The 22601-nt window shown below is 49.2% G+C and overlaps 1 protein-coding gene across 2 annotated transcripts in view; it reads left to right on the forward strand.

Annotated features, from left to right (window-relative positions):
- smg1 (SMG1 nonsense mediated mRNA decay associated PI3K related kinase) overlaps positions 1-19268 on the forward strand; it is a 47589-nt gene extending 28321 nt beyond the window's left edge. For both annotated transcript variants that reach the window (XM_029123131.2, XM_029123132.2), the window contains exons 37-65: positions 204-433; positions 1795-1949; positions 2499-2721; positions 2839-3085; positions 4468-4538; positions 4618-4776; positions 6126-6371; positions 6644-6782; positions 6906-7015; positions 7695-7913; positions 9235-9428; positions 9840-10012; positions 10344-10623; positions 10805-11077; positions 11305-11539; positions 12369-12595; positions 12939-13098; positions 13328-13517; positions 13699-13991; positions 14321-14530; positions 14630-14767; positions 14948-15100; positions 15189-15368; positions 15487-15714; positions 15925-16148; positions 16263-16363; positions 16676-16852; positions 17023-17129; positions 17236-19268. In XM_029123131.2, the coding sequence (XP_028978964.2) occupies positions 204-433; positions 1795-1949; positions 2499-2721; positions 2839-3085; positions 4468-4538; positions 4618-4776; positions 6126-6371; positions 6644-6782; positions 6906-7015; positions 7695-7913; positions 9235-9428; positions 9840-10012; positions 10344-10623; positions 10805-11077; positions 11305-11539; positions 12369-12595; positions 12939-13098; positions 13328-13517; positions 13699-13991; positions 14321-14530; positions 14630-14767; positions 14948-15100; positions 15189-15368; positions 15487-15714; positions 15925-16148; positions 16263-16363; positions 16676-16852; positions 17023-17129; positions 17236-17313 (5420 nt within the window). In that variant the 3' untranslated portion in view covers positions 17314-19268. The remainder of the gene's footprint in view (positions 1-203; positions 434-1794; positions 1950-2498; positions 2722-2838; positions 3086-4467; positions 4539-4617; positions 4777-6125; positions 6372-6643; positions 6783-6905; positions 7016-7694; positions 7914-9234; positions 9429-9839; positions 10013-10343; positions 10624-10804; positions 11078-11304; positions 11540-12368; positions 12596-12938; positions 13099-13327; positions 13518-13698; positions 13992-14320; positions 14531-14629; positions 14768-14947; positions 15101-15188; positions 15369-15486; positions 15715-15924; positions 16149-16262; positions 16364-16675; positions 16853-17022; positions 17130-17235) is intronic.
- Positions 19269-22601: the final 3333 nt, after the last annotated feature.

A 22601-nucleotide genomic window follows, 5' to 3' on the forward strand; every position in this document is an offset into this window, starting at 1 on the left:
GTTACTTTTCAATGATAAAATAAAATAAAAATCACTAATAAAAAAAAAACTTTAGAAAGGAATTTATTTCATAGTTATTTTTCGTAATTCGTGTAGGTCATAAATTCAAATCATAATGATCATAAAAAGGTCTTAAGTCATTTTACTGATTAAACCATGCAGAAATCCTGCTCTTAAGTCACCCTCATGTCTTTGTTCCCCAGGCAACAAGCTCCCGTCGGCCCTACCCACCTTCCTAGGCAGCATGCAGGAGGATGGACTATGTGAGGAAGGGGAGGAGCCATTGGGCAGTAACCCCACCTCCCAGGAGGAGGATGGGCAGGGGGAGGAGTTTCCTGCTCTGTGTTCTAGCCAGGACCAGGCCATGATGCACGACTGCTACAGCAAGATAGTGGACAAACTGTCTGCAGCCAACCCCACTATGGTGTTACAGGTAAATATGTCCCCTGGCGAGTTTAATAGCCCCTCCCCTTTTGTCTCCTGCATTCGGGTGTTACAGTGAAATTCCTACTCCAACCAGGGTTCAGGAGTAATGGATTCAACAAAAATACAGAAATATTGGCATCAGATTAGACTTTTTTTGAAAATATATATGATTACTTCTTGGATAACTTTTAAATAAAAAAAAAGTTAAAAAAGGTAAATCTAAGATCTTCTGGTAGTTTAAAAAAACTGCGTATGCCTTCGCGTTAACATTAGCATACCCATAGATAATGTGGTATTGTGATCTGTTACCAACGCATATTTCTCAAAACAAAAGTAGGCTATACCTGCTATTTTATATTTTTCTCATGTCTGATTGGAATTTAGGGGTGTAGGCTACTATTTGCTGTAACATGGCGCTGCCTTCAAGACAAAACATTTTATGGAATGTATCACTATATTTAAGGAGGACAGGTGTTGACAAGCACTCAGCCCAGGGATAACCTGTCATCATTTCCATTTGATGCCAACACCATGAACTGCATACATGTAGGTCTTGTGATTCTGCTTGTTCTGGACCTCAGAACAGTCAGATCATTGGTTATCATTGGATGCTGATGACATTAACACCTGCATTCTCATCTTAAAGTCAATCTCAGTTTATTCATGAATATTGTGTTTAGAAATGAATTGCTGTTGGCCCTAATTATTGCAGGTTCTGTTCTCTATTTAATTGCCGGTGCTCCTGTTAGTGCATGTGGACCCCACAGATTTCTGAAGGCTTTTTACAATGTTGGTGGTTGTGGGTCAAAACATCAGACTACTCGATTTATGCTTGAAACTCTTAAGGATAGTCTTGGTCTTTGTACACAATGATGTGAAGAGTGCCGGCTCTAGCCTTTTGGGGGCCCTAAGCAAGGTTTAATTTGGGGCTCCCTAGCAGTGATGCTTACGCCTGGAGCCGGCCCTAGATGTGAATACCCCTTTTTCAGAAATTACTACATGTCCAATTTAATTTGCCACAGTCCTAGAGAAATCTAAGGGAAAAAAACTGGCACTAATTTATTTTTGGCTTTGTCATTTTGGGGTATTGCGTTTTGAATGAAGGCTTTTTAAGTAATGTATTTTTATTTATTGAATTATCAAAGTCCAAGATGTAATAAAAGGGGGAGAAAGTCAAGAGGGTGGAATAGTTTACACAACCAATGTTTTTCAGTTACTGATTAGAAGTTTTGACAGGTAACTGTAATGGATTACATTTATAAAGTCCCCTACCTAACCCTGCCTCCACCATGGGTGTTACGACTACATCTCCTGCTCTTTTTGTGCTGCAGGGATTTGAACATGCACTGATATCTGTCCCCTCTCCAGGTCCAGATGTTGGTGGGGGAGCTGAGGCGTGTCACTCTGCTCTGGGATGAGTTGTGGCTGGGCGTCCTACAGCAGCAGCACATGCACGTCCTGCGCAGGATTCAGCAGCTGGAGGATGAGGTCAAGAGGGTTCAGAACAACAACACGCTACGCAAGTGAGTCTTCTACACACGCACACATGCACGCACGCGGACGCTCTCCTAGACTGCACAAAGTGCAGAGCTGGGTTTTGTGAAGCTCATACGCAAGTTAAGAGTGACTACTCACAGGATGACAGCTTGTCCACATCAATAGCAGAATAACGGTGTGGTGTTTTGAGTCATCCGGTGGATTTGTCCTGAAACCTCCAGCTCTCATCCCTCCCTCCCTCCAGCTCTCATCCCTCCCTCCCTCCAGCTCTCATCCCTCCCTCCAGCTCTCATCCCTCCCTCCCTCCAGCTCTCATCCCTCCCTCCCTCCAGCTCTCATCCCTCCCTCCCTCCAGCTCTCATCCCTCCCTCCCTCCAGCTCTCATCCCTCCCTCCCTCCAGCTCTCATCCCTCCCTCCCTCCAGCTCTCATCCCTCCCTCCCTCCAGCTCTCATCCCTCCCTCCCTCCAGCTCTCAGCCTGTCCTTCCAGTTCTGTCTCCTCTTGGCGGTCCTCCCTGTAAATGCGGTGTACATGTAGTGACCGGAGGGGTCTTTGTCGGGTTTCTTTCCGTCAGGGAGGAGAAGGTGGCCATCATGCGGGAGAAGCACTCGGCACTGATGCGTCCCGTGGTGTTTGCCCTGGACCACGTGAGGAGCATCACCGCGGCAACGGCCGAGACACCACACGAGACTTGGTTCCAACAGACCTACGGGGACGCCATCACCGCGGCGCTGGAGAGACTGAAGAGCCCCCACAACCCGGCCAACCCAGCCAGCAGCTGGATCCCTTTCAAACAGGTGGGTGGGTGAATGGGTGTCGATTAGATTGGATTTAAATGGTGGCACTGAGGGATAATGGTGTTTAAATAAAGTCCTGGTCACACTGTGAGGGGTAATCACGTGCCTCTCTCGCAGATAATGTTGAGTCTGCAGCAGAGAGCTCAGAAGAGGGCGAGCTACCTGCTCCGCCTGGATGAGATCAGCCCCCGCCTAGCTGCCATGACGGCCACGGAGATGGCGTTGCCGGGCGAGGTGTCTGCGACCGACGCCTTGACCATCCAGAGCGTGGGCAACACCATCTCCATCCTGCCCACCAAGACCAAGCCCAAGAAACTCCACTTCCTGGGCTCTGATGGACGCAACTACCCCTACCTCTTCAAAGGTACCAAGTCACTCCTTCCATGTGTCCCCCCCCCCACTTTAGCCTGTCCCCCACTTTAGCCTGTCCCCCACTTTAGCCTGTCCATAATAATAAAAATAACTTGTATAGTGCTATTCTAGTACCATTTCACAAAGTGCTTTACACACAGTAGAAGTAGAAATACATTAAAATAATAATGAAAATATATACAAAGAGTTAAATAAAATGTAGGAAGTAAAAATCTAAAATCACAATGATGAAATTAGTGAAAGCATCTTATAAAATTGAGATTTTAGGTAAGATTTAAAATAATTCACTGACGTAGCATCTCTGACATTCTGTGGTAGTCTGTTCCAGAGTCTAGGGGCCTGTTCCCTTTAGTTTTCAGTCTAGACTCCTGGACAGCCAGAAGTCCTTTTACAGCTGATCTGGTGCAGTATGGGTGGAGCATGTCACTAATGTAATCAGGTGCCAGACCATGTAGTGCCTTAAAAGTGATAAGTAGAATTTTAAAATCTACTCTGAAATTCAGCAGTCACCGATGCAGCGCTGCCAACACGGGTTATATGAGACCTTGATATAGTCCTTGGAAGAAGTCTGGCTGCTGAATTCTCTACAACTTGGAGTTTGCCTAGGGACTTACTGGGTATTGACTAATTGGGTAAAACAGCTGGAGCTCATTCAGAGCGCATCACTCCGGTTCTTAAATCTGTGCACTGGCTTCCAGTCAGTTATAGAATAGATTTTAAATTGGTGCTTTTAGTCTATAAATCGCTGAATGGTTCAGGCCCTGACTACATTTCTGATATGTTTGAAGAATATAAACCGAGCAGGGCTCTTAGATCCATGAACTCATGTCAGCTAGCAGAGCCAGAGTCCAAACTTAACATGGCAAAGCTGCATTTAGCACTAATGCTGCACACAACTGGAAAAAACTACCGGAAGATCTTAGACGTGCCCCAAATTTTATCCAGGTTAAAAACACTACTTTTTTCACGTGCCTCCGACTAAGCATTTAAACTTAACCGCACTGTCTAGCCTTGCAGCTTTTATACAGTAGCCTCCTCATGGAATCTACTACAGAAACTACCAGTTTTTATTTTTTATTTTATTTTCTTATTATAGATGAGGGGGCAAATAATTAAAACCTCTGTTTCATCAGTGTTTAACTGAAGAAAATGATTGGACGTCCAGTTTGTAGTGTCTTCCAGGCAATTATCCAGAACACAACTTGCTCAATTCATGATCTGCATAACAACGAAATGTCATGCTGATGAATTATACTACCTAATGGAGCATATGCAGACAACAAGATTGGCCCCAGGATGCAACCCTGCGGGACACCACGTATGACAGGAACAGAGGAAGACATATAATTGTCTCCTTGACTCTCTCTCTCTCAGGTCTGGAGGACCTCCATCTAGATGAACGCATCATGCAGTTCCTGTCTATAGTCAACACCATGTTCACCAAGGTAGGACCCGTTGGATTCATTGTTCTTGTAATTTCATTCCAAGTGTTCATATCTGAAGTAATTGTGTTTCTGTCTCCAGGTCAACCAACAGGAGTACCCCCACTTCCACGCCCGTCACTACTCCGTCACCCCACTGGGCACTCGCTCAGGCCTCATCCAGTGGGTGGACGGGGCCACTCCTCTGTTTGGCCTCTACAAGCGCTGGCAGCAGAGAGAGGCTGTACTGCAGGCGCAGAAGGTGAGTGTGTCTGTGTGCGTCAGAGTAGAATATACAACCAATATACAGTCATTTAACATCAAAATCTGACAGTGTTTGGTTAACTGGGACCCGTCTAACCAGCCATTCTGTTTCATTTTCTAAAAGTGGCCTTACTTCTATTTGCGTTACATGCTGCGATTTTGAAGTTTTGCTGTTTGTCTTAAAGCTGCAATATATATTGTTTTACTTTCAGCGCAAAGGAAACTTAGAGGACATTGCTGTGCCTGTATACCATCCAAAACCGTAGAGGAAGGCTGCTGTGTTTAGTGTTTTCATAAAACCAGTAAACACAACCCATATATATTCTGTCACCATGCATAAGCCTTTTTCAGTAAACACAACCTGTATATATTCTGTCACTGTGCGTAGGCCTTCTTCAGTAAACACAACCCCTATATATTATGTCAGCGTGTGTAGGCCTTCTTCAGTAAACACAACTTGTATATATTCTGTCAGCGTGCGTAGGCCTTCTTCAGTAAACACAACCCGTATATATTCTGTATGCGTGCGTAGGCCTTCAGTAAACACAACCCGTATATATTCTGTCAGCGTGCGTAGGCCTTCTTCAGTAAACACAACCCGTATATATTCTGTATGCGTGCGTAGGCCTTCAGTAAACACAACCCGTATATATTCTGTCAGCGTGCGTAGGCCTTCTTCAGCAAACACAACCCGTATATATTCTGTCAGCGTGCGTAGGCCTTCTTCAGTAAACACAACCCGTATATGTTCTGTCAGCGTGCGTAGGCCTTCTTCAGTAAACACAACCCGTATATGTTCTGTCAGCGTGCGTAGGCCTTCTTCAGTAAACACAACCCGTATATGTTCTGTCAGCGTGCGTAGGCCTTCTTCAGTAAACACAACCCGTATATATATTCTGTCACTGTGCGTAGGCCTTCTTCAGTAAACACAACCCGTATATATTCTGTCAGCGTGCGTAGGCCTTCTTCAGTGAACACAACCCGTATATATTATGTCAGCGTGTGTAGGCCTTCTTCAGTAAACACAACCCGTATATATTCTGTATGCGTGCGTAGGCCTTCAGTAAACACAACCCGTATATATTCTGTCAGCGTGCGTAGGCCTTCTTCAGCAAACACAACCCGTATATATTCTGTCAGCGTGTGTAGGCCTTCTTCAGTAAACACAACCCGTATATATTCTGTCAGCGTGTGTAGGCCTTCTTCAGTAAACACAACCCGTATATATTCTGTCACTGTGCGTAGGCCTTCTTCCTGCTGCCCTTACATTACTTGGTTTATTTTCTTCCTCTGTCACCTTCTCTCCTCCCTTCCTCCATCCCACTCCTTCTCTACTTTCATTTCCAGGCTCAGGATTCGTTCCAGCCTCAGCCACTCCCTCTGGTGCCACGCCCCAGTGAGCTCTACTACAGCAAGATTGGCCCCGCCCTGAAGGCGGTGGGGCTCAGCCTGGAAGTGTCGCGACGTGACTGGCCGCTCAGTGTGATGAGGGACGTGCTTAAGGAGCTGATGGAGGCCACTCCCCCCAATCTTCTCGCCAAAGAGCTGTGGTGTTCCTGCACTACACCCAGCGAGTGGTGGAGGGTCACACAGGTGAGAGGTCAAAGGTCACATGGGCAGGATTTATTGGGACCAAATATGCTTGTCAGCCAGGGGAGTAGAGGTCAGAGGATAATGCTGTGGGTGTGTACCCACCTCCATGGGTCCACCTTTCTAGGGCTTTCTGACTGGACCACGGTGAAAGAAAGGACATGCTTGGTTTGTCTAAATGTCTGAATAAACGTTGGGGAAACCTTGTTTGGGAGGAATGTTGCCAGATACCTTTGGTTGCCAGCTAACCGTAAACGAGCGGTCTGCCTTATCAGTCCTACGCCAGGTCCACCGCCGTGATGTCCATGGTGGGTTACATCATCGGCCTCGGCGACCGCCACCTTGACAACGTGCTGATTGACATGACAACAGGAGAGGTGGTGCACATTGACTACAACGTGTGCTTTGAGAAAGGTAAAACATTTGTTGGTTTGATATTTGGGGGATTCGACCAAGCAACCTCCCGGTTTAGATAAGTGGATCAGTGGATGTGCTGTCTTTGTCCCGCCCGTGTGTGATGGTTCTCTGTGTGTCCAGGGAAAAGCCTGCGAGTGCCGGAGAAGGTTCCGTTCCGTATGACTCACAACATCGAGGCAGCCCTCGGCGTGACCGGGGTTGAGGGCGTCTTCAGACTCTCCTGTGAACAGGTAAAGGCGGGATTTGGACCGCTGACATTGCGTATGTCAGGTTAATGAGAGGATTTGGGGTGTTTGTTGGTGGTCGAGCACTTGGTCAGATAGTTGTTTAAATCTCTACTGGCTGGCTGTCTGATGAAATGCCTTAAAGGAGTAATCCACACCCCTGAAATCCTAAAATAAATCAGTTTGTTTGTCGCGACACATTCAATGACTGATGCCTCTTCCCCATCGCTACTTGCTGATACTGACTTTTTAAGAGATGAGTTTCCAGCGACCTGGTTGTTAAGGTATGAACTAATCTGGCCAGCTCGCCAGTCCATAAACCACACTGTTTTTTCTTTCTTTTTTTTTGGCTCAATTGATTTTAAATAATGTTAGTTTCGGTTTCTTGGTAACACATCTGGATGTAGAAAATGCAAATCTAATCATGTATACTTTCACATCTTGTTTTCAGTGTCAGTCACCGGTGTGTGAGGTTCGGGATGGATTTCCCGTTTACAGCCTTGCTTTTTTGAGTTTTCAGCCTTTGAGCTGCCCTCATTTATAACTGACAAGATCTCTAATTTACAAACATCTTTTAATTGTTCAAATGTTTTGAAAGGTTTATGAAACATTTTAATCACATTCAAATCTATCTCTCACTTGGGGAAATTGTCTAGATGACGCTAACTCCTCTCTGATTGGCCAGGTGGTTCAGATGATGCGTCGTGGGCGGGAGACCTTGCTGACCCTGCTGGAGGCCTTTGTGTACGACCCGCTGGTTGACTGGACAGCCGGAGGGGAGGTGGGGTTCGCCGGCGCTGTGTATGGAGGAGGAGGTCAGCAGGCCGAGAACAAGCAGAGCAAGAGAGAGATGGAGAGAGACATCACACGCTCCCTGTTCTCCTCCCGCGTCGCTGAGATTAAGGTTAGAGGGACACCGACGCACACAGTTAAAATGCCACTCTGTTTTCTAAAGAGGAATTCACAGGTCTGGGTCGGGACTGCATTTCTGCCGTTGACCGTCCACTTGGTAGGGTTTCTTGTGGTGACCTTGTTGGGTTGGGGGTGAACGTTTTCACAAATATTTAAAAACCTGACCGACTGATTGGCACACCCAACATGTCATATGTTTGGCTCAGTGGTCTCCCATTATTGCTTTTTGTCAACACAGTCGGCCGAGACTGACCTGGTTCGTTGTGTGTATTCCTGTTTGGATGGGAACATGGTCGATATTAAACAACCAGTCACAGAGAGGGTGTCAACTGCACTGCGTTACCAGAACACTATATAGTGCTGCGGGTCTCGAACCATCTGGCTGGTGGTTCACATTTTTGTTTGTAGCCCATAATCGGAGGAGTGGTGATGAGTTCGCATGTTGAGTCAGGTTGTCCTAGCTCTGAAAAAGAACAGCAACATGGCATGGCTGCCGGTCTGTGGTGAGAGGTTTGACAACCCCTGATGTAATGTAGGGAATAGGGCCCCTACATCCCCAAGTGATCTAGGGAATAGGGCCCCTACATCCCCAAGTGATCTAGGGAATAGGGCCCCTACATCCCCAAGTGATCTAGGGAATAGGGCCCCTACATCCCCAAGTGATCTAGGGAATAGGGCCCCTACATCCCCAAGTGATCTAGGGAATAGGGCCCCTACATCCCCAAGTGATCTAGGGAATAGGGCCCCTACATCCCCAAGTGATCTAGGGAATAGGGCCCCTACATCCCCAAGTGATCTAGGGAATGGGGGCCCCTACATCCCCAAGTGATCTAGGGAATGGGGGCCCCTACATCCCCAAGTGATCTAGGGAATGGGGGCCCCTACATCCCCAAGTGATCTAGGGAATGGGGGCCCCTACATCCCCAAGTGATCTAGGGAATGGGGGCCCCTACATCCCCAAGTGATCTAGGGAATGGGGGCCCCTACATCCCCAAGTGATCTAGGGAATGGGGGCCCCTACATCCCCAAGTGATCTAGGGAATGGGGGCCCCTACATCCCCAAGTGATCTAGGGAATGGGGGCCCCTACATCCCCAAGTGATCTAGGGAATGGGGGCCCCTACATCCCACAGTGATCTAGGGAATGGGGGCCCCTACATCCCACAGTGATCTAGGGAATGGGGGCCCCTACATCCCACAGTGATCTAGGGAATGGGGGCCCCTACATCCCACAGTGATCTAGGGAATGGGGCCCCTCATAATATAAAGTGTGGAGCTGAAGTAACAAGGCTCTTGTCATCTCCCTCCCTTCAGGTGAACTGGTTTAAGAACCGTGATGAGATGCTGGCGGTCCTGCCCCAGGTGGAGGCCGCGGTGGAGGAGTACCTCAACTTGCTGGAGCTGCTCTGCCAGGGGGAGCAGATGATCACCAAGCTGCAGGAGGAGAAGAGCTTCCTGGAGGGGGCGGAAAGCCGCTCAGACCACCTCATACTCACCCTGGAGCAGAGGTAGCTGACCTCTGACCCTACGTTTCCCCTCACACTCACCCTGGAGCATTGGTATCTGACCTTTGACCCTACGTTTCCCCTCACACTCACCCTGGAGCAGAGGTAGCTGACTTTTGACCCTACGTTTCCCCTTACACTCACCCAGGAACACAGGTTACCTCTGACCTCTAACCTATGCCTTATTGAAGGAGCTGTGTGACTCCCCAGCTGTAATCAACATTGTAGCCTTACAGTGCAGAAAACTACAGATTGACTCATTCATGTAATAAACAAACTCATCTGTAGATCATTCCATTGGCCACGGTTTCCCCTGGCTGCGTCTGTGATTGGTTGTTCTCAAGCACCGCCCCCCTCTCTGCCTCTGTGTTCTGGTGCTCAACGACTTGCTGAGCGCCGTCTCTCTCCCCTCAGGTACTCTGAACACACCCAGCTGGCGTCTCGTCAGCGGACGGTCCAGGAGTTGATCCAGGGCAAACAAGCCGACCTGGACCAGTGGATGTCCCAGTACCGGGCCGCCTTCTCCAGCCTGGAGGCCACCCAGCTGGCCAGCCTGCTGCAGGACATCAGCAGCCCCATCGACCTGGGTCAGTGGGGGAACCAGGAAAACCACCCAGAATGTCTGGCCACTCCTCACTTTAACAAGACGCTGTACATTATTTGGGGTTAAATTTAGGTTTAGAATTAGGATTGGGATTAAGTTCATTAAGCCATTAAAGGTCTGGTATTACAGTTGGGTTAATTTTAGGCATAACGGCTAAGTTGTTGAGGTTCGTGGAAGTTGTTATTTAAAGGGTACTAAATTGCCAGTCACCACTTAGATTTTAAAATTAGCATGTGTGGTTTAGCTAGACCTGTTAAATGAGAATGAAACCCGAGCCAAAGTCAGAGAATAAAACAGAGCGAATCCCCCCCCAGGCCCTCCCAGCTACGTCCCGGCAACCGCCTTCCTGCAGAACGCCGGCCAGGCCCACCTTATCAGCCAGTGCGAAAGCCTGGAGGCAGAGGTGAGCTCCCTGCTGCAGCAGCGCCGTGGGGCCCTGCGGAGCTGCCTGGAGCAGCTGCACAGCTACGCCACCGTGGCCCTGCTGTACCCACGGGCCGTGCTGCTGCGCCACAGGGCCCATCTCTGGAAACAGTGGATGGAGGAGCTCCTGTGTGACATGACCATGGACCGCTGCCAGCTCATCTACCGGCAGTGAGTTCTGGAGTGATGTTTCTCCCTCTCTCTCCTCCTCTCTGCTCCTCTGGTCTCTGTCCCTTTGCTTCAGTTGATTTGCTCATTTGAATGTTTTGATCCATGATGTTTCTTTAGTGGATGTTTCCTGTTTAACCTCCTCCTGTTCTACTCTACTCCACCTCCCCTCTTCCTGCTCCAGGTATGAGGTCCAGTTTGCCCCCCAGCCTTCCCCGGTGCTGTGTCAGTTCCTGTCCAGTGTGGAGCTGGCCCTTCAGCACCAGGCTGCTGACACCAACACGCGTGTCCTGCGCCAGGCGGACCGGGTCAAGGCCGAGGGGGCCACGGCGCACGCGTGTGAGGAGCAGCTGCAGGAGATCGAGCGCTGCATTGCCGTCTTCCTCCACGAGAACCCCGAACAGGGCTCCCTCGGCCTGGCAGCCATCATCGCCTCAGCCCTGTGTGCTCTGACCAGGTGTGTACAGGAGGGGTTGGTCTGTGTCTGTCTCTGCCTGCCTGCCTGCCTGGCTGCCGTGTAGCTCAATAAGAGCGTGACGCCCGTAACGCCAAGGTTGTGGGTTCCACTCCCACAGGCACCAGTCTGAAAATGTTCTCGCTGCAGTCAGTCTCTCTGGATAACTGCTTCTTCTGAACGACTTGAACATGTGTTAATGTGTAACGGTCGGCCCCTCCTCTCTGTAGGCGTAACCTGGTGATGGAGGGGGCGGCGGCCGCGGCGGGGGAGCAGCTGGTGGAGCTGACGTCTCGCGACGGGGCCTGGTTCCTGGAGGAGCTGTGTTCCATGAGTGGCAACGTCACCTCATTGGTCCAACTGCTGGGCCGCTGTCAGCTCCTCCCACATGACCTGGACCTGCCGTCGCCCCAGGAAACCGCCCAGGCAGTCTACCTGGCCAACGCCGTCTACACCTGTCTGCAGGTGGGTGTGGGGTCTGGGAACTCTCCTCAATGATGTTATGCATTTATAGGCCCATGGAGGAGAAAGCAGGGTATCCGCTGGTCCTTAAATAAAAGGCCTAAAGTCTTAAATTCTTCATCCTTTTAAAGGTCTCAGAAAATTAAGTTCTGTTACAACTGTCAATAGGTGATGCAGAAAATGTGTGCACACAGAGGGGAGCCACGATTTCAGTCAGCGTGTTAGATGTCAGACCCGTGACGGTTGGCTGCTTTTCTCCACACTGTGGGGAGCTAGTACCAAGCTAGGTTATTTAGCTAGCAACATAGTAGACATTGGCTGTTCAACTTCCCACAGGTGCCACAGGATTTCTGTTTGGATCGCATCAAAGACGACAGTCTCACAGAGTACATTCAGTAACGTTATTGTTAGAAGTAGGCTTAATGCTCAAACACCTGTGGGTACAGGCACTTACAGACAGACCGTGATAAGCCACAACTGAACCCGGGTTTACACACGATAGCTACCGCGGCTGAGTTTGTGTTGGTTACCCTAGTAACAACAATTCTCTGGTGACGCTGGGTTTGGAATGTTGTCCAAAAAATACTTCACAGATGTTGTACGTTTTTGTATTGAATTCGAAGTGGCATTAAGAATGTCTTAAGTCTTAAATTGAATGTCCTGAAACCTGCAGATACCCTGAAAAGGGCTTCCTGTTCGTGATCATTTATTGACATGGGAAGTCAAAGCATTACATGTTTCTCCTGTGGGGCTTGGCGGAGAGGGACCCAATCCCTTCAGTCATTCCCTCCTGCAGTACTCATCCATTTGTCATCCTGCTCCCTCCCTCCAGGAGCTGAACACCAACTTCCGTCAGATCATCTTCCCCGAGGCCCTGCGCTGCATGTTGAAGGGGGAGGTCACCCTGGAGGCCATGCTGTCGGAGCTGGACCTCCTGGTGGAGCAGTGTGCGGACGGGGTCTCCCTCCAGGGGCTGGCCGAGGCCCTTCACGCCCACCTGGGCAGCGCTGCCATGGGCCTGGACCATGAGGCGGACACGCACTGCCTCCACGTCACAAGGTTAGGGGGGCTGGGGAGCGTGGCGGGGGGCACCCGAGAAAATGACCGTTCTCACTGTGATTTGGCTTCTCATCGGTTCCACTGTGATGTCGCAAAACCAAAGCCGCGTGTTAATGTGTCAACTTAGTGTTGTGGCCATTGGACATGGAGGGGGCTCGCAGCATCACATTTCATGACATTTTAAACAGTTGCCTGCATTCCAGATCACCTAACCAGCCAGTAGATTTCATGTCAGTTATTTGCTCCGGGTGGTGTTCCTTGCTCGAGGGCACATTGCGCACACTGCACCCAGGATGAAACGGGCATGGTCTCTTACAGTGCCTGCTGTGCGTTCTGTTCGTAGGATGTTGCGGGCCCAGTACTCTGAGCTGATCCAGCCTCGGGGCAGTCTGGACGGGACAGGGCGGGACACGCCCAAGATGTCCGCTGGTCAGATGCTGCTGGTGGCTTTCGACGGGATGTTCGCCCAGCTGGAAACGGCCTTTGGACAGCTCACCGAGAAGGTAAAACGGGCTCCCTGGGTGTCACCAGGGATGTGCCGCTCTCCTGCTGAGGCACAGTTCAATTCCAGTGTGAATGTGTAGGCTCCCATGTGACCTGGCTTTGGATGGAATCAGTGAGACATTCGGGCCGAGTGGCAGGCATGTTTTCAGGTGGTCGTTTGTCAATTATTTCCTGGAACTGTGCTATGGCGTGGCTGTTACTAAGCCCCGCCCACGTCTCCGTCTGTAGTTGGGTTCCATGGAGATTCCGTCGGCCTGGCGCAAGGTGGACGTGATGCGTGAGGCCCGGTCTGCCCAGGCGCATTTCTTTGACAGCGGTCCTCACAGGCACGTCCTGGAAGAGATCTTCTTCCTCAACCGACTCCACACCATCCGGGAGTTCTTCAGGCTCTGTGGGTCCTACGCCCAGACGCTCTCCGGTGAGAAAGACACGCCTGTTTTCTGTCTCACCGGACTGGAAGTTGTCGCCTGTGCATAGAAACGCAATACATAGAACTGTGGCTTCATGTAGGAAAGGGGGTTTTTAAATGCACTTTTAAAAGTGTCTGCATAATAATAGTAAATGGCGAGTTTGACTCACCCACCTCACCCCCTCACCAGGGACGTGCCCCCCAGCCATCGAAGACCAGCCTCCCTCCAATGGCCCCGTGGCAGTCGGCGGCCTGGCCGGGAAGCCCCTGTTCCGGGTTGCGGCGGGCGCGGCGCCCAGCGTGGTTGTGAGCGAGGAGCAGATGACACGGCCCATCAAGGCGTTCACAGCCGAGTTTGTGCGTCAGTTGCTGATGGGTCTGCCCACCCAGGCTCTGGGCCTGGCGCTGTGCAGTACCCTGTCTGCCCTCGGGCTGGACCTCATAGCGCAGGTGGAGGCCAAGGACTTCGGGGCGGACGGCAAGGTAGGACGGGGGGACCCCCTTATGTGTTGACGCCCTGGCCTCGTTAATTACGCTGTCAGTGTGTTGTAGCGTTGGCTCCCCACGCCAAGCTAGCTAGTGGTGGTCTGGTTAGCTGCCAAGCCCGTCTTACAAATACGTTGTTTCTGTTATTCCCATTGTAGGACCCAGAGAACTGTACTTACGAATGTCTCCGATGTTTATAGTCATCATTATCAATGCCACTTATCTATAGATGAGTTGTCAGAAGACTTGTGAATGCGTTATTATTTCAGTTAATACTGCATTATTATTTCTACTACATTACTATTGGACTTATTGCATTCTTCCAGGTGTCGTTAGACGAGCTATGTAAGAAGACCTTGGAACAGGGTCTGGCTGCTGGCCGGCTGTCTCAGCTGCTGCTGAACAGGGCCACGGTGCTGGCCTCCTCCTACGACGCTGCCTGGAAGAAGCTGGACATGCTCCAGCGCCTGGAGGCCAGCCTGGATGCTGCCAAGGTGTCCCTGCAACGCACCCAGCTACACATCGCCATGTTCCAGGTGAGAGGGAGGGGCTGATGTGTCCTAACCGGCGTGCGTGCGTGTGAGTGTGCGCTTGTGTGTGTGTGCGTGCGTTAACACTGTGTGTGTGTGTTCCAGTGGCAGCATGAGGATGTTCTAGGACCCAGGACCCAGCCTATGAGTGTGACTCCTCCTCCTCGCTCCATCATCCTCAGCAGCATGAAGAAGAAGCTTTACAAACTCAGCCAGGACGAGGCGGCCATTGCTGCTGTACAGGTTAGTACATTTCATGGTTGGTTCTAGGGCCTGGTTGGTTCTAGGGCCTGGTTGGTTAAGTCACCAGCGTTTGAATGTTGAGAGACTAAGCGGTTGGAAATGACTGTCTAGATATTGATCTTTCCCTGACATGGTCCTGTAATCTAAACCTGAACCTCACCCTCCCTATCCTCCCTGCAGGAGAAGCTGGCGTCTCTAGAGGGCAGTATCGAGCAGCGTCTGAAGTGGGCCGGAGGGGCCAACCCTGCCCTGGCCCCGGTGCTGCAGGACTTTGAGCTGACCATGGCGGAGCGCCGCACCCTCGTTGCCAGGGAGAACCAGCGCACCAGCCAGGTATTCCACACCGAGCTGCGATCCCCCTCTGTGTTAGCGCTCTCCGGCGCCGCCCCCGTTACCTAATGCTGTGGCTCTCGTTTGCCAGGTGACCTTCTTGTGCAGCACCATTCTGAACTTCGAGGGTCTGAGGACACGGACCCCAGAGGCCCTGAGCATGGACACCGCCCTGTTTGACCTTCTGAAGAGGTGCCAGCAGACCTGCTCTTACGCCGCCCAGTTCAACACCACCGTCTCCCCCATAGAGTTACAGCTGCTGAACAGACTGGTGAGTCCCGACTGTGGGCCCTGGTCGTAACACCGTTACGGGGCCTTGGTCGTAACACCGTTACGGGACCTTGTAATGGTGTGCTAGTCGTTGAGTAGTCTCCACGTCTGTCCTTCAGAGCCCGGCGTTGGAGCTTCCCATCGGCAGCCCCGATTGGCTGGCCTGCGCCCAGAAGCTGTTGGAGCAGGAGCTGGCCTCCCAGGGGGCTGTGCAGGAGGAGCGCGAGCAGCAGCTGGATGCGGCCACCGAGACGCTGCAGCTGTTGGTGGACGCCATCAAGGGAATCCTGTCCAGTCACAACCGCCAGCTGGCCGACGTCAAACATCTGCTCAGGGCCATGGCCAAGGTCAGTCCCGCCAACACACTGACAACATGGCTGCCCTGAACGGCCAGTCTGGTCATTTATTTAGAAAAACTGTTGATGCCCTGATTTATTTTCATGAATCTACCAAGTCCCTTGAAGTCACTTGGTAGTTGCACCTGTAACCAATAATGAATGTCCGTGTCGCGACGACAAAGGCTTAACCTGGACTCTGTTCATCCGTCTGTGCTGTAGGACGAAGAGAACACGTTGGCCGAGGGGGAGGACGTGATCTACGAGGGCAGCGTGCGCCAGTTTCTGTCGGAATACAAGGCTTGGCAGGACAACGTGCAGATTGTGCTGTTCACCGTCGTCCAGGCAACTGGCCAGCTCCGAGGGGGAGGGGCCAATCAGGAGGGGGTGGAGCTGCTGCAGGAAATACCTGGCACCCTTAAGGAGCTACACACGCAGAGCCAGAAGTGTGTGAATATGCGCGCGCACACACACACACACACACACAAACACACACACACAGACCAGCGCATGCATACCCTTACTGACTGTCCCCACCCTCCTGTTGTGTCACTCTGCAGTGTGTATAACGGTCTGGTGAGCTTTGCATCTCCGTTGGTGACGGAAAGAGGCGGAGACTGTTCCAGTCCCACCTCTGCAGGTCAGACGAGCTTCGCTGCAGGTAAACAACCTGTCTCTCATTATTCTCTACCGGGCTTGGGGTCAGAGGGCTCCCGAAGGCCCTGGATGAAACTACTGCATTAAACACGGAATTACCTGCCCTTTCCTTCATTTTGTAACATTAATATTTCTGTTCAGTCTGTCAGTAAACACCTGCTTTTTTCCCCCTTCAACTTCTTAACTACTTTCATGTTAAATATGTTGGAGTATGAAGTCTTTCTCCACTTCGCAGTTATTCAGATGTAAATTAAGGTTTCTTTCACTACCAACATTCCTTGTGAAGTTACAACCTTTTTCGCCCTCCTCTCTACAGCAGTAAGATGCAGCGGTGTGAAGACTCAGCCTGACTCCATGTCCCAGAATGCACGCAAGCCCCTCCCCCGTAACATTGCCACCCCAGCGGACACGCCTCCCAGTGCTCAGATGATGAACAGCAAGGGTCTGAATCCCAGCCCTAAACGTGCTGTACGTGACCCAAAGACGGGACGAGGTGTGACCCTTTACATTTAACCTCCATCAAAAGCTTTGTGTAGACTGCGGTCCGGATGACCTCTAGACCTGTGGGCGCAAGGGCAGATGTAGTCGCTGTTTCCATTTAAATTTCCCAAGTACAGTAGCTGTTCTCTGATGTGTGTGTGTGTCTGTGTGTCTGCACTACAGCGGTCCAGGAGAGGAACTCGTACGCGGTGAGCGTGTGGAAGAGGGTGAAGGCCAAGTTGGAGGGACGAGATGTGGACCCCAACAGGAGAATGAGCGTCACTGAGCAGGTGGGCGCAGGCGCTTTCCCATACTCTGCTGACAGCGACACTCGTTCCCCCGCATCTCCGTCAAACAACCTTGTCCTTCTGCCCCCCCCCCCTCCCCCCCCCTCAGGTGGACTACGTGATCAAGGAGGCCACCAGCGTGGACAACCTGTCCCAGCTGTACGAGGGCTGGACGGCCTGGGTGTGAGCGGAGTCGGCCTGAGGTGCACCTCTTTGGTCCCCAGGACACAGAGCCTCGCTGAGGGAGGGGTTAGACATCCAACCGGACCACCAGACACCCAGACACGTTCCATGACCCGCTGCTCACCTGTTCCCACGGGGGTTAGGTGTGTCTGTCTGGGCCTGGCTGGCTGGCGAAGGAAGGACGGCGGCCACGGCAGTGTTGCACACTGGTGGGGAGGGAAGGGAGGGGGAGAAGGGGAGGGGGGGACCATTTAGATACCCCCCTCCCCCCTGTATTACCTCCCAGGGGCCCGTCGTGGGACTCCGTACCCCTGTAATAATGGCGGCTTTAGCGCTGTCTGGTCTGTCTCAGCCCGACCGGCTGATTGGCTGGCAGAATCCCCAATCCCACCCAACTGTCTCAGCCTGACCGGCTGATTGGCTGGCAGAAACCCCAGTCCAACCCAACCTGCCACATGGCAATGGACTCGGCTAGCTCAACACAACCCGGCAAAGGGGTCACTCTGCGGCCTTCATGGGGGTCACTGTGCAGTCTTCTGTTCCGCGGTTGTTCTGCAACCCGACCTGACCGTCCTGTCTGTATGGGGGCGGGAGCTGTTTAGGAACGGGGAGGGGGGCGGTGGAATCGGGCCGGCGTCATGATAAATCCCTCAATCTCTACCCTGTCTTCAAAACATCCTCGCCTGCCCTCCACATCACCCGACCTCCACAGACCTCTTCACGGATGAGAAACCCCCCCCCACCCCACTGTTGATTTGAGAAAACTCTTGCCTGATTGGTTCGCTCACGTGGGGGGGGGGGGGTTGGCAGAGGCGTGCACCGGAAACGGGCCGGCGCGGTGTTCACGGGCACCCGACGGATTCATCGCTCTAGTCTCGCCCGCTTTAACAGCTGAGCCGGTGTAACCTCGTTCAGGGGTGCAGGGAGATGTCAGATTTGCCCGGGGTCGTCTGCAGAGCTCATTGGCTGCTCTTGTTTTTGAAGGAATCTCTTCCCGGATGGGGGTTATTCTGATTGGCCAGCTGCTTAGCTGCGTGCGTTGTGCTTGGGCAGGGGTCACATGGGCAGGGGTCACATGGGCAGGGGTCACATGGGCAGGGGAGAATCTATACGTGTAATGGACTCCATCTGAACCCTGAGAAGGGAAGTATTATTTCAGGATTTAGGACCGTGTGAATCAGACTTTGTTGTCTCATAATACACGTTTATCATGACCTTAAGATGAAAATGTATGCTTATTTTACACCTCCTTTGAAAAAACGTGTCGCAAAAACTTGTCATTAAAAATAGATTGTCTAATGGAGATGGGTTTTTTTTTTTTTTCTTTGGATAAGATTTACTGTTGGTTTCTTTTCCTACTGTGTTTCGGCACTAGTGATGTCACACATTGATCTCATTGGCTGGGTGGGTGGATGGGTTTTCTTTCAGGGTTGACTGAAAAGACAACAGTGGGCAAAATGATGGATAATTATCTGAAAAGCGACTGATTGCTCACCCCGTCTCCTATCCACTTCACTACTTTGGTCAAGCGTCCTTGCTGGTTCGTGGAGAAGCAGAGCCCTAAATGGAGGACCTTGCACAGTTTGTGATACAAACTTTGACCTGAGAGGGAAATATTTAAAAAAAAATCTCAAGTGTGCATCTTTATTCATCTGTTGTATTGTAGGTTTCTCTCCTTATCCCTTGTTTATTAACAAAAAAAAAACATTTATGCTAGATTGTTGCCCTTTTTTTGACGTGTTTGATGCTAGCAATTGTTTCTATCTCCCTATATGTATAGACAACTCCGTATAGCTTGGCATTTTACTGGTCTTTACTTACCTTCCAGTTTTACCTTTTTAGTGAGAGGAACGGATAACATAGGTAAACAGAATAGATGTTTTTGGTGATGGTAACAAACTGTTCATTCTTAAAAGATTTTATTGGTTTTTGTTTGAAATAAACTTAGATTTAAATAGATCCTGTGTCTCTTTTTTGCAGAACATACACATTTGTAGTTGTGAATAACTGTATGTATAAAATGTTAGAATAGCATTCTTTTAATTTCATCAGTGATGTAATTGGAACGTTTTTTTGAACAATTTGATGGACAGTAGTAGTTCAATCTCAATGTTATTTTTATTCAGGAGTAACGTTAATACAGGTTCCTAGACAATGTATGCCTCGACTGGAAGTACATGTAATATTTTTATTGAAATTTAGAAAAAAATTAAGACACTTGCTGCTCTTCTGAATTACTAAAGGAAAAAAAAAATTAAGATGCTGTATTGCAAAATCTAAATTTTGGAAATTGTTTTAAACACTTGTTTTGCTCGTTTTGGCTAATCTTCGCTACAAGATGTCCACAGGAGAGCGCAGGGCGGGGTTGATGGGATTTTCTTTAAGCAGCTGAGTCTGCTCTCTTGTTCTTTAACCGGCCCAGTGCTTGACTTGGTCTGGAATTGCGTACCGGTATTCCTTATTTTAGGCGAATAGCGTTCCGGTTCCCTTTTTTTAGGCAAAAGAGCCGTCTGGGTTGTAGGCTACCTTAATGGAACAATAATTATTAACATACATTTTCATGAGCATTGTCTGATGTGCAATGTGTCCATTGCTGCACTTATTTTATGCCAAGTCAAGTGCTGTATAAGCCGAGAGATCGACTCTGTCTATTCTTCTATACTCAACTGTGCTGACACGCAAAGTTAAGCCTCATCACACGTCTTGGTATGGTCAATTAATATGCAGTATTTTCCTTTTTCATAGACGAATCAAATCTGATCAAGAAGATATGGATAAGCTGTGTGTATTTCTTGATGTAATAATGATCAATTATCATTTGCTACCTCGTGAAATCCGAAAGTAAACCAATCGTTTGAATATGTATGTTTTAGGGGCTGGATAAATATTTGATAATGGTGCTAACTTGGCTTTAGCTTAGTGTGTGGGGGGTAAATGTTACCTACGGTAACTTGCACGACACGGCTGGAATAAAATAACTAACGGTTGTGGCCTAATTTAATTGTTAAAGCCTATTATCAGATTAGGAAACCTCACTTCTCTCATTATTGCAACTTTCAGAACGTCATTGACAATGCCTCCGCCTTTTTTATTTAAGCAAGAAAGACCGCAGCAATGGTGAGTCTTTTGGAATTGTTGGAACTGGAGCGTATCCGAGAAAGACCCCATATCCGCAGGAAGTGGGGGTTGCAGCCTTCCCGCCGGCGAGGTTCTGAAATGTGGGTGTTCCCACTATTTGCGAGTCACGCTGCTGGGACTGGTTTGCCGCACTCACGAAACAGGCGTTGTACAATGTAGAGATGTATGAAAATATATATTTAAAAGCACATTTCACGATCAGCTATAGCATATTATGTCGAAGTTTGGGTTTATGGCTCGGATATCGATGTAACTATAAATATAACTCTCACCTCGAAGGTCTACCTCTCTTTACTGGAAAAAAGGTGATAGTTGCTTTTTAGTATCATCTAGTAAGATAACGGTTTAAAAAGGAAAAAAAAGGGTATTGGTTTTCATCTACACTCAGTGCCGGCTTTAGCCTTTTGGGGGCCCCTCTCCCCTATTGTTTGGGGGCTCCCTAGCGGTCGGGGGCCCTAAGCAACCACTTATGTTGCACATGTCTGGAGCCGGTTCTGTCTACACTGATGCTTTTCAGATCAGATATGCTCTTTATTGTGTAATTGGGCCAAAAGTAGTGCACGTACTAAAAGTATAGCTCTAGATCCTACACTGCTCAAAAAAATGAAGGCAGCACTTAAATCATACATCAGGTCCTGATGAACGAAATATATTAAATATTAAAATCTTTACTGTACATTGTGTCATTTATTGAGAACAAAATTATGTAACAACAGTCAATGAAAACCAAAATAACCAAACGATTGATGACCTGGATCAGGGTGTCTATGAGCTCCTGGACACTAGCGCCACCTGGCAGCATCAGATGCACCGATACATAACGTCCCAGAAGTCCTCAGTTAGATTCAGGTCGGGGGAATGTCAGGGCCAGTCAATGGCATCCATGCCTTCGTTATCCAGGAATTGCCTACACATTCTGGCCATATTTGACTGGCATTGTCCTGCACCAAGGGGAACCCAAGGCCCACGGCACAGGTGTCAAGTCTGAGGAAAATGGGTCTGAGGATTTCATCCTGGTACGTAATGGCAGTGAGGGTACTGTTGGCTAGCATGTGGAGGTCTGTGTGAACCTCCACGGATGTGCCTCCCCAGACCACCCCTGACACACCACCAAGCCGGTCATGCTGGATGATGTTGCAGGCAGGATAATGTTCACCACGGCATCTCTAGACTTTTACGTCTGTCACATGCTCAATGTGAACCTTCTCTCATCTGTGAAGAGAACAGGGCAACAATAGCGGACCTGACAATTCTGGTGTTCTCTGGCGATTGCCAGTCAAGCTGCACGGTGCTGGGCTGTGAGCACAGGTCCTACTAGAGGACTTTGGGTCGTCATGCCACCCTCATGGAGGTTGTTTATGACATTTTGGTCAGAAACATGCACACACGGCATTCGGTAGAGCCGTCCCTTCCAACTTTGATGGGTGAAAGTGACAGATTAATTGACTGATTCAATAATGACAGGAACTATGAAATAAATTGTGAATTATGAAATTGTAAAATAAATAGTTAAATATAGAAATACGTGGAAAAGGTTAACATGCACATCCAACTCGTTAGGTGCAGGACAAAAAATATTTGTAATAATTGAAGAGAGTCCACAACTCTGATAAAGTTTCCACAAACGTAATATAATAAAATGCACAGATTGACAACGCTTCAAAATTATATTAAATTTTTGTTGGAGCATTATCAGAGTTGTGTACTCCATTCTATTATTTATAAATATAGAAATACACCATTATATATCTTCCATGTTTTCTTTATTCATTTAAATTATATATTTTCCTTTATATTTAATTATTTCATGGGGTTTATATTAATCTAATAAAGTCCCTAAACTTCCTCCATACTAAACTGGGGTTCAGTAGGCCTTGGTGTATCAATTCATCTAAACTGAGGGTATAAACCAGTAAACACACAAGCTCTTGATGTGGCAGTAGCTTTATTACATTTACGAAAACCGTATGAAAGTGTTTAGGGAAATAGTTTAAGAAACATTTATTGCGAAACAAATTGCAATCTTGAATTGTAGTCAAATAGCCTATTATTGGTAAATGTCAACGGATTTATTTTATTGGGGGGGAGGGTGTGAAACGGGGAAACTGATGAACTCCATTTCCCATAAATCATTGAGCCATGACGCGTGTATTT

Source organism: Esox lucius, chromosome 11, assembly GCF_011004845.1.
Source record: "Esox lucius isolate fEsoLuc1 chromosome 11, fEsoLuc1.pri, whole genome shotgun sequence".
Taxonomy (NCBI): domain Eukaryota; kingdom Metazoa; phylum Chordata; class Actinopteri; order Esociformes; family Esocidae; genus Esox; species Esox lucius.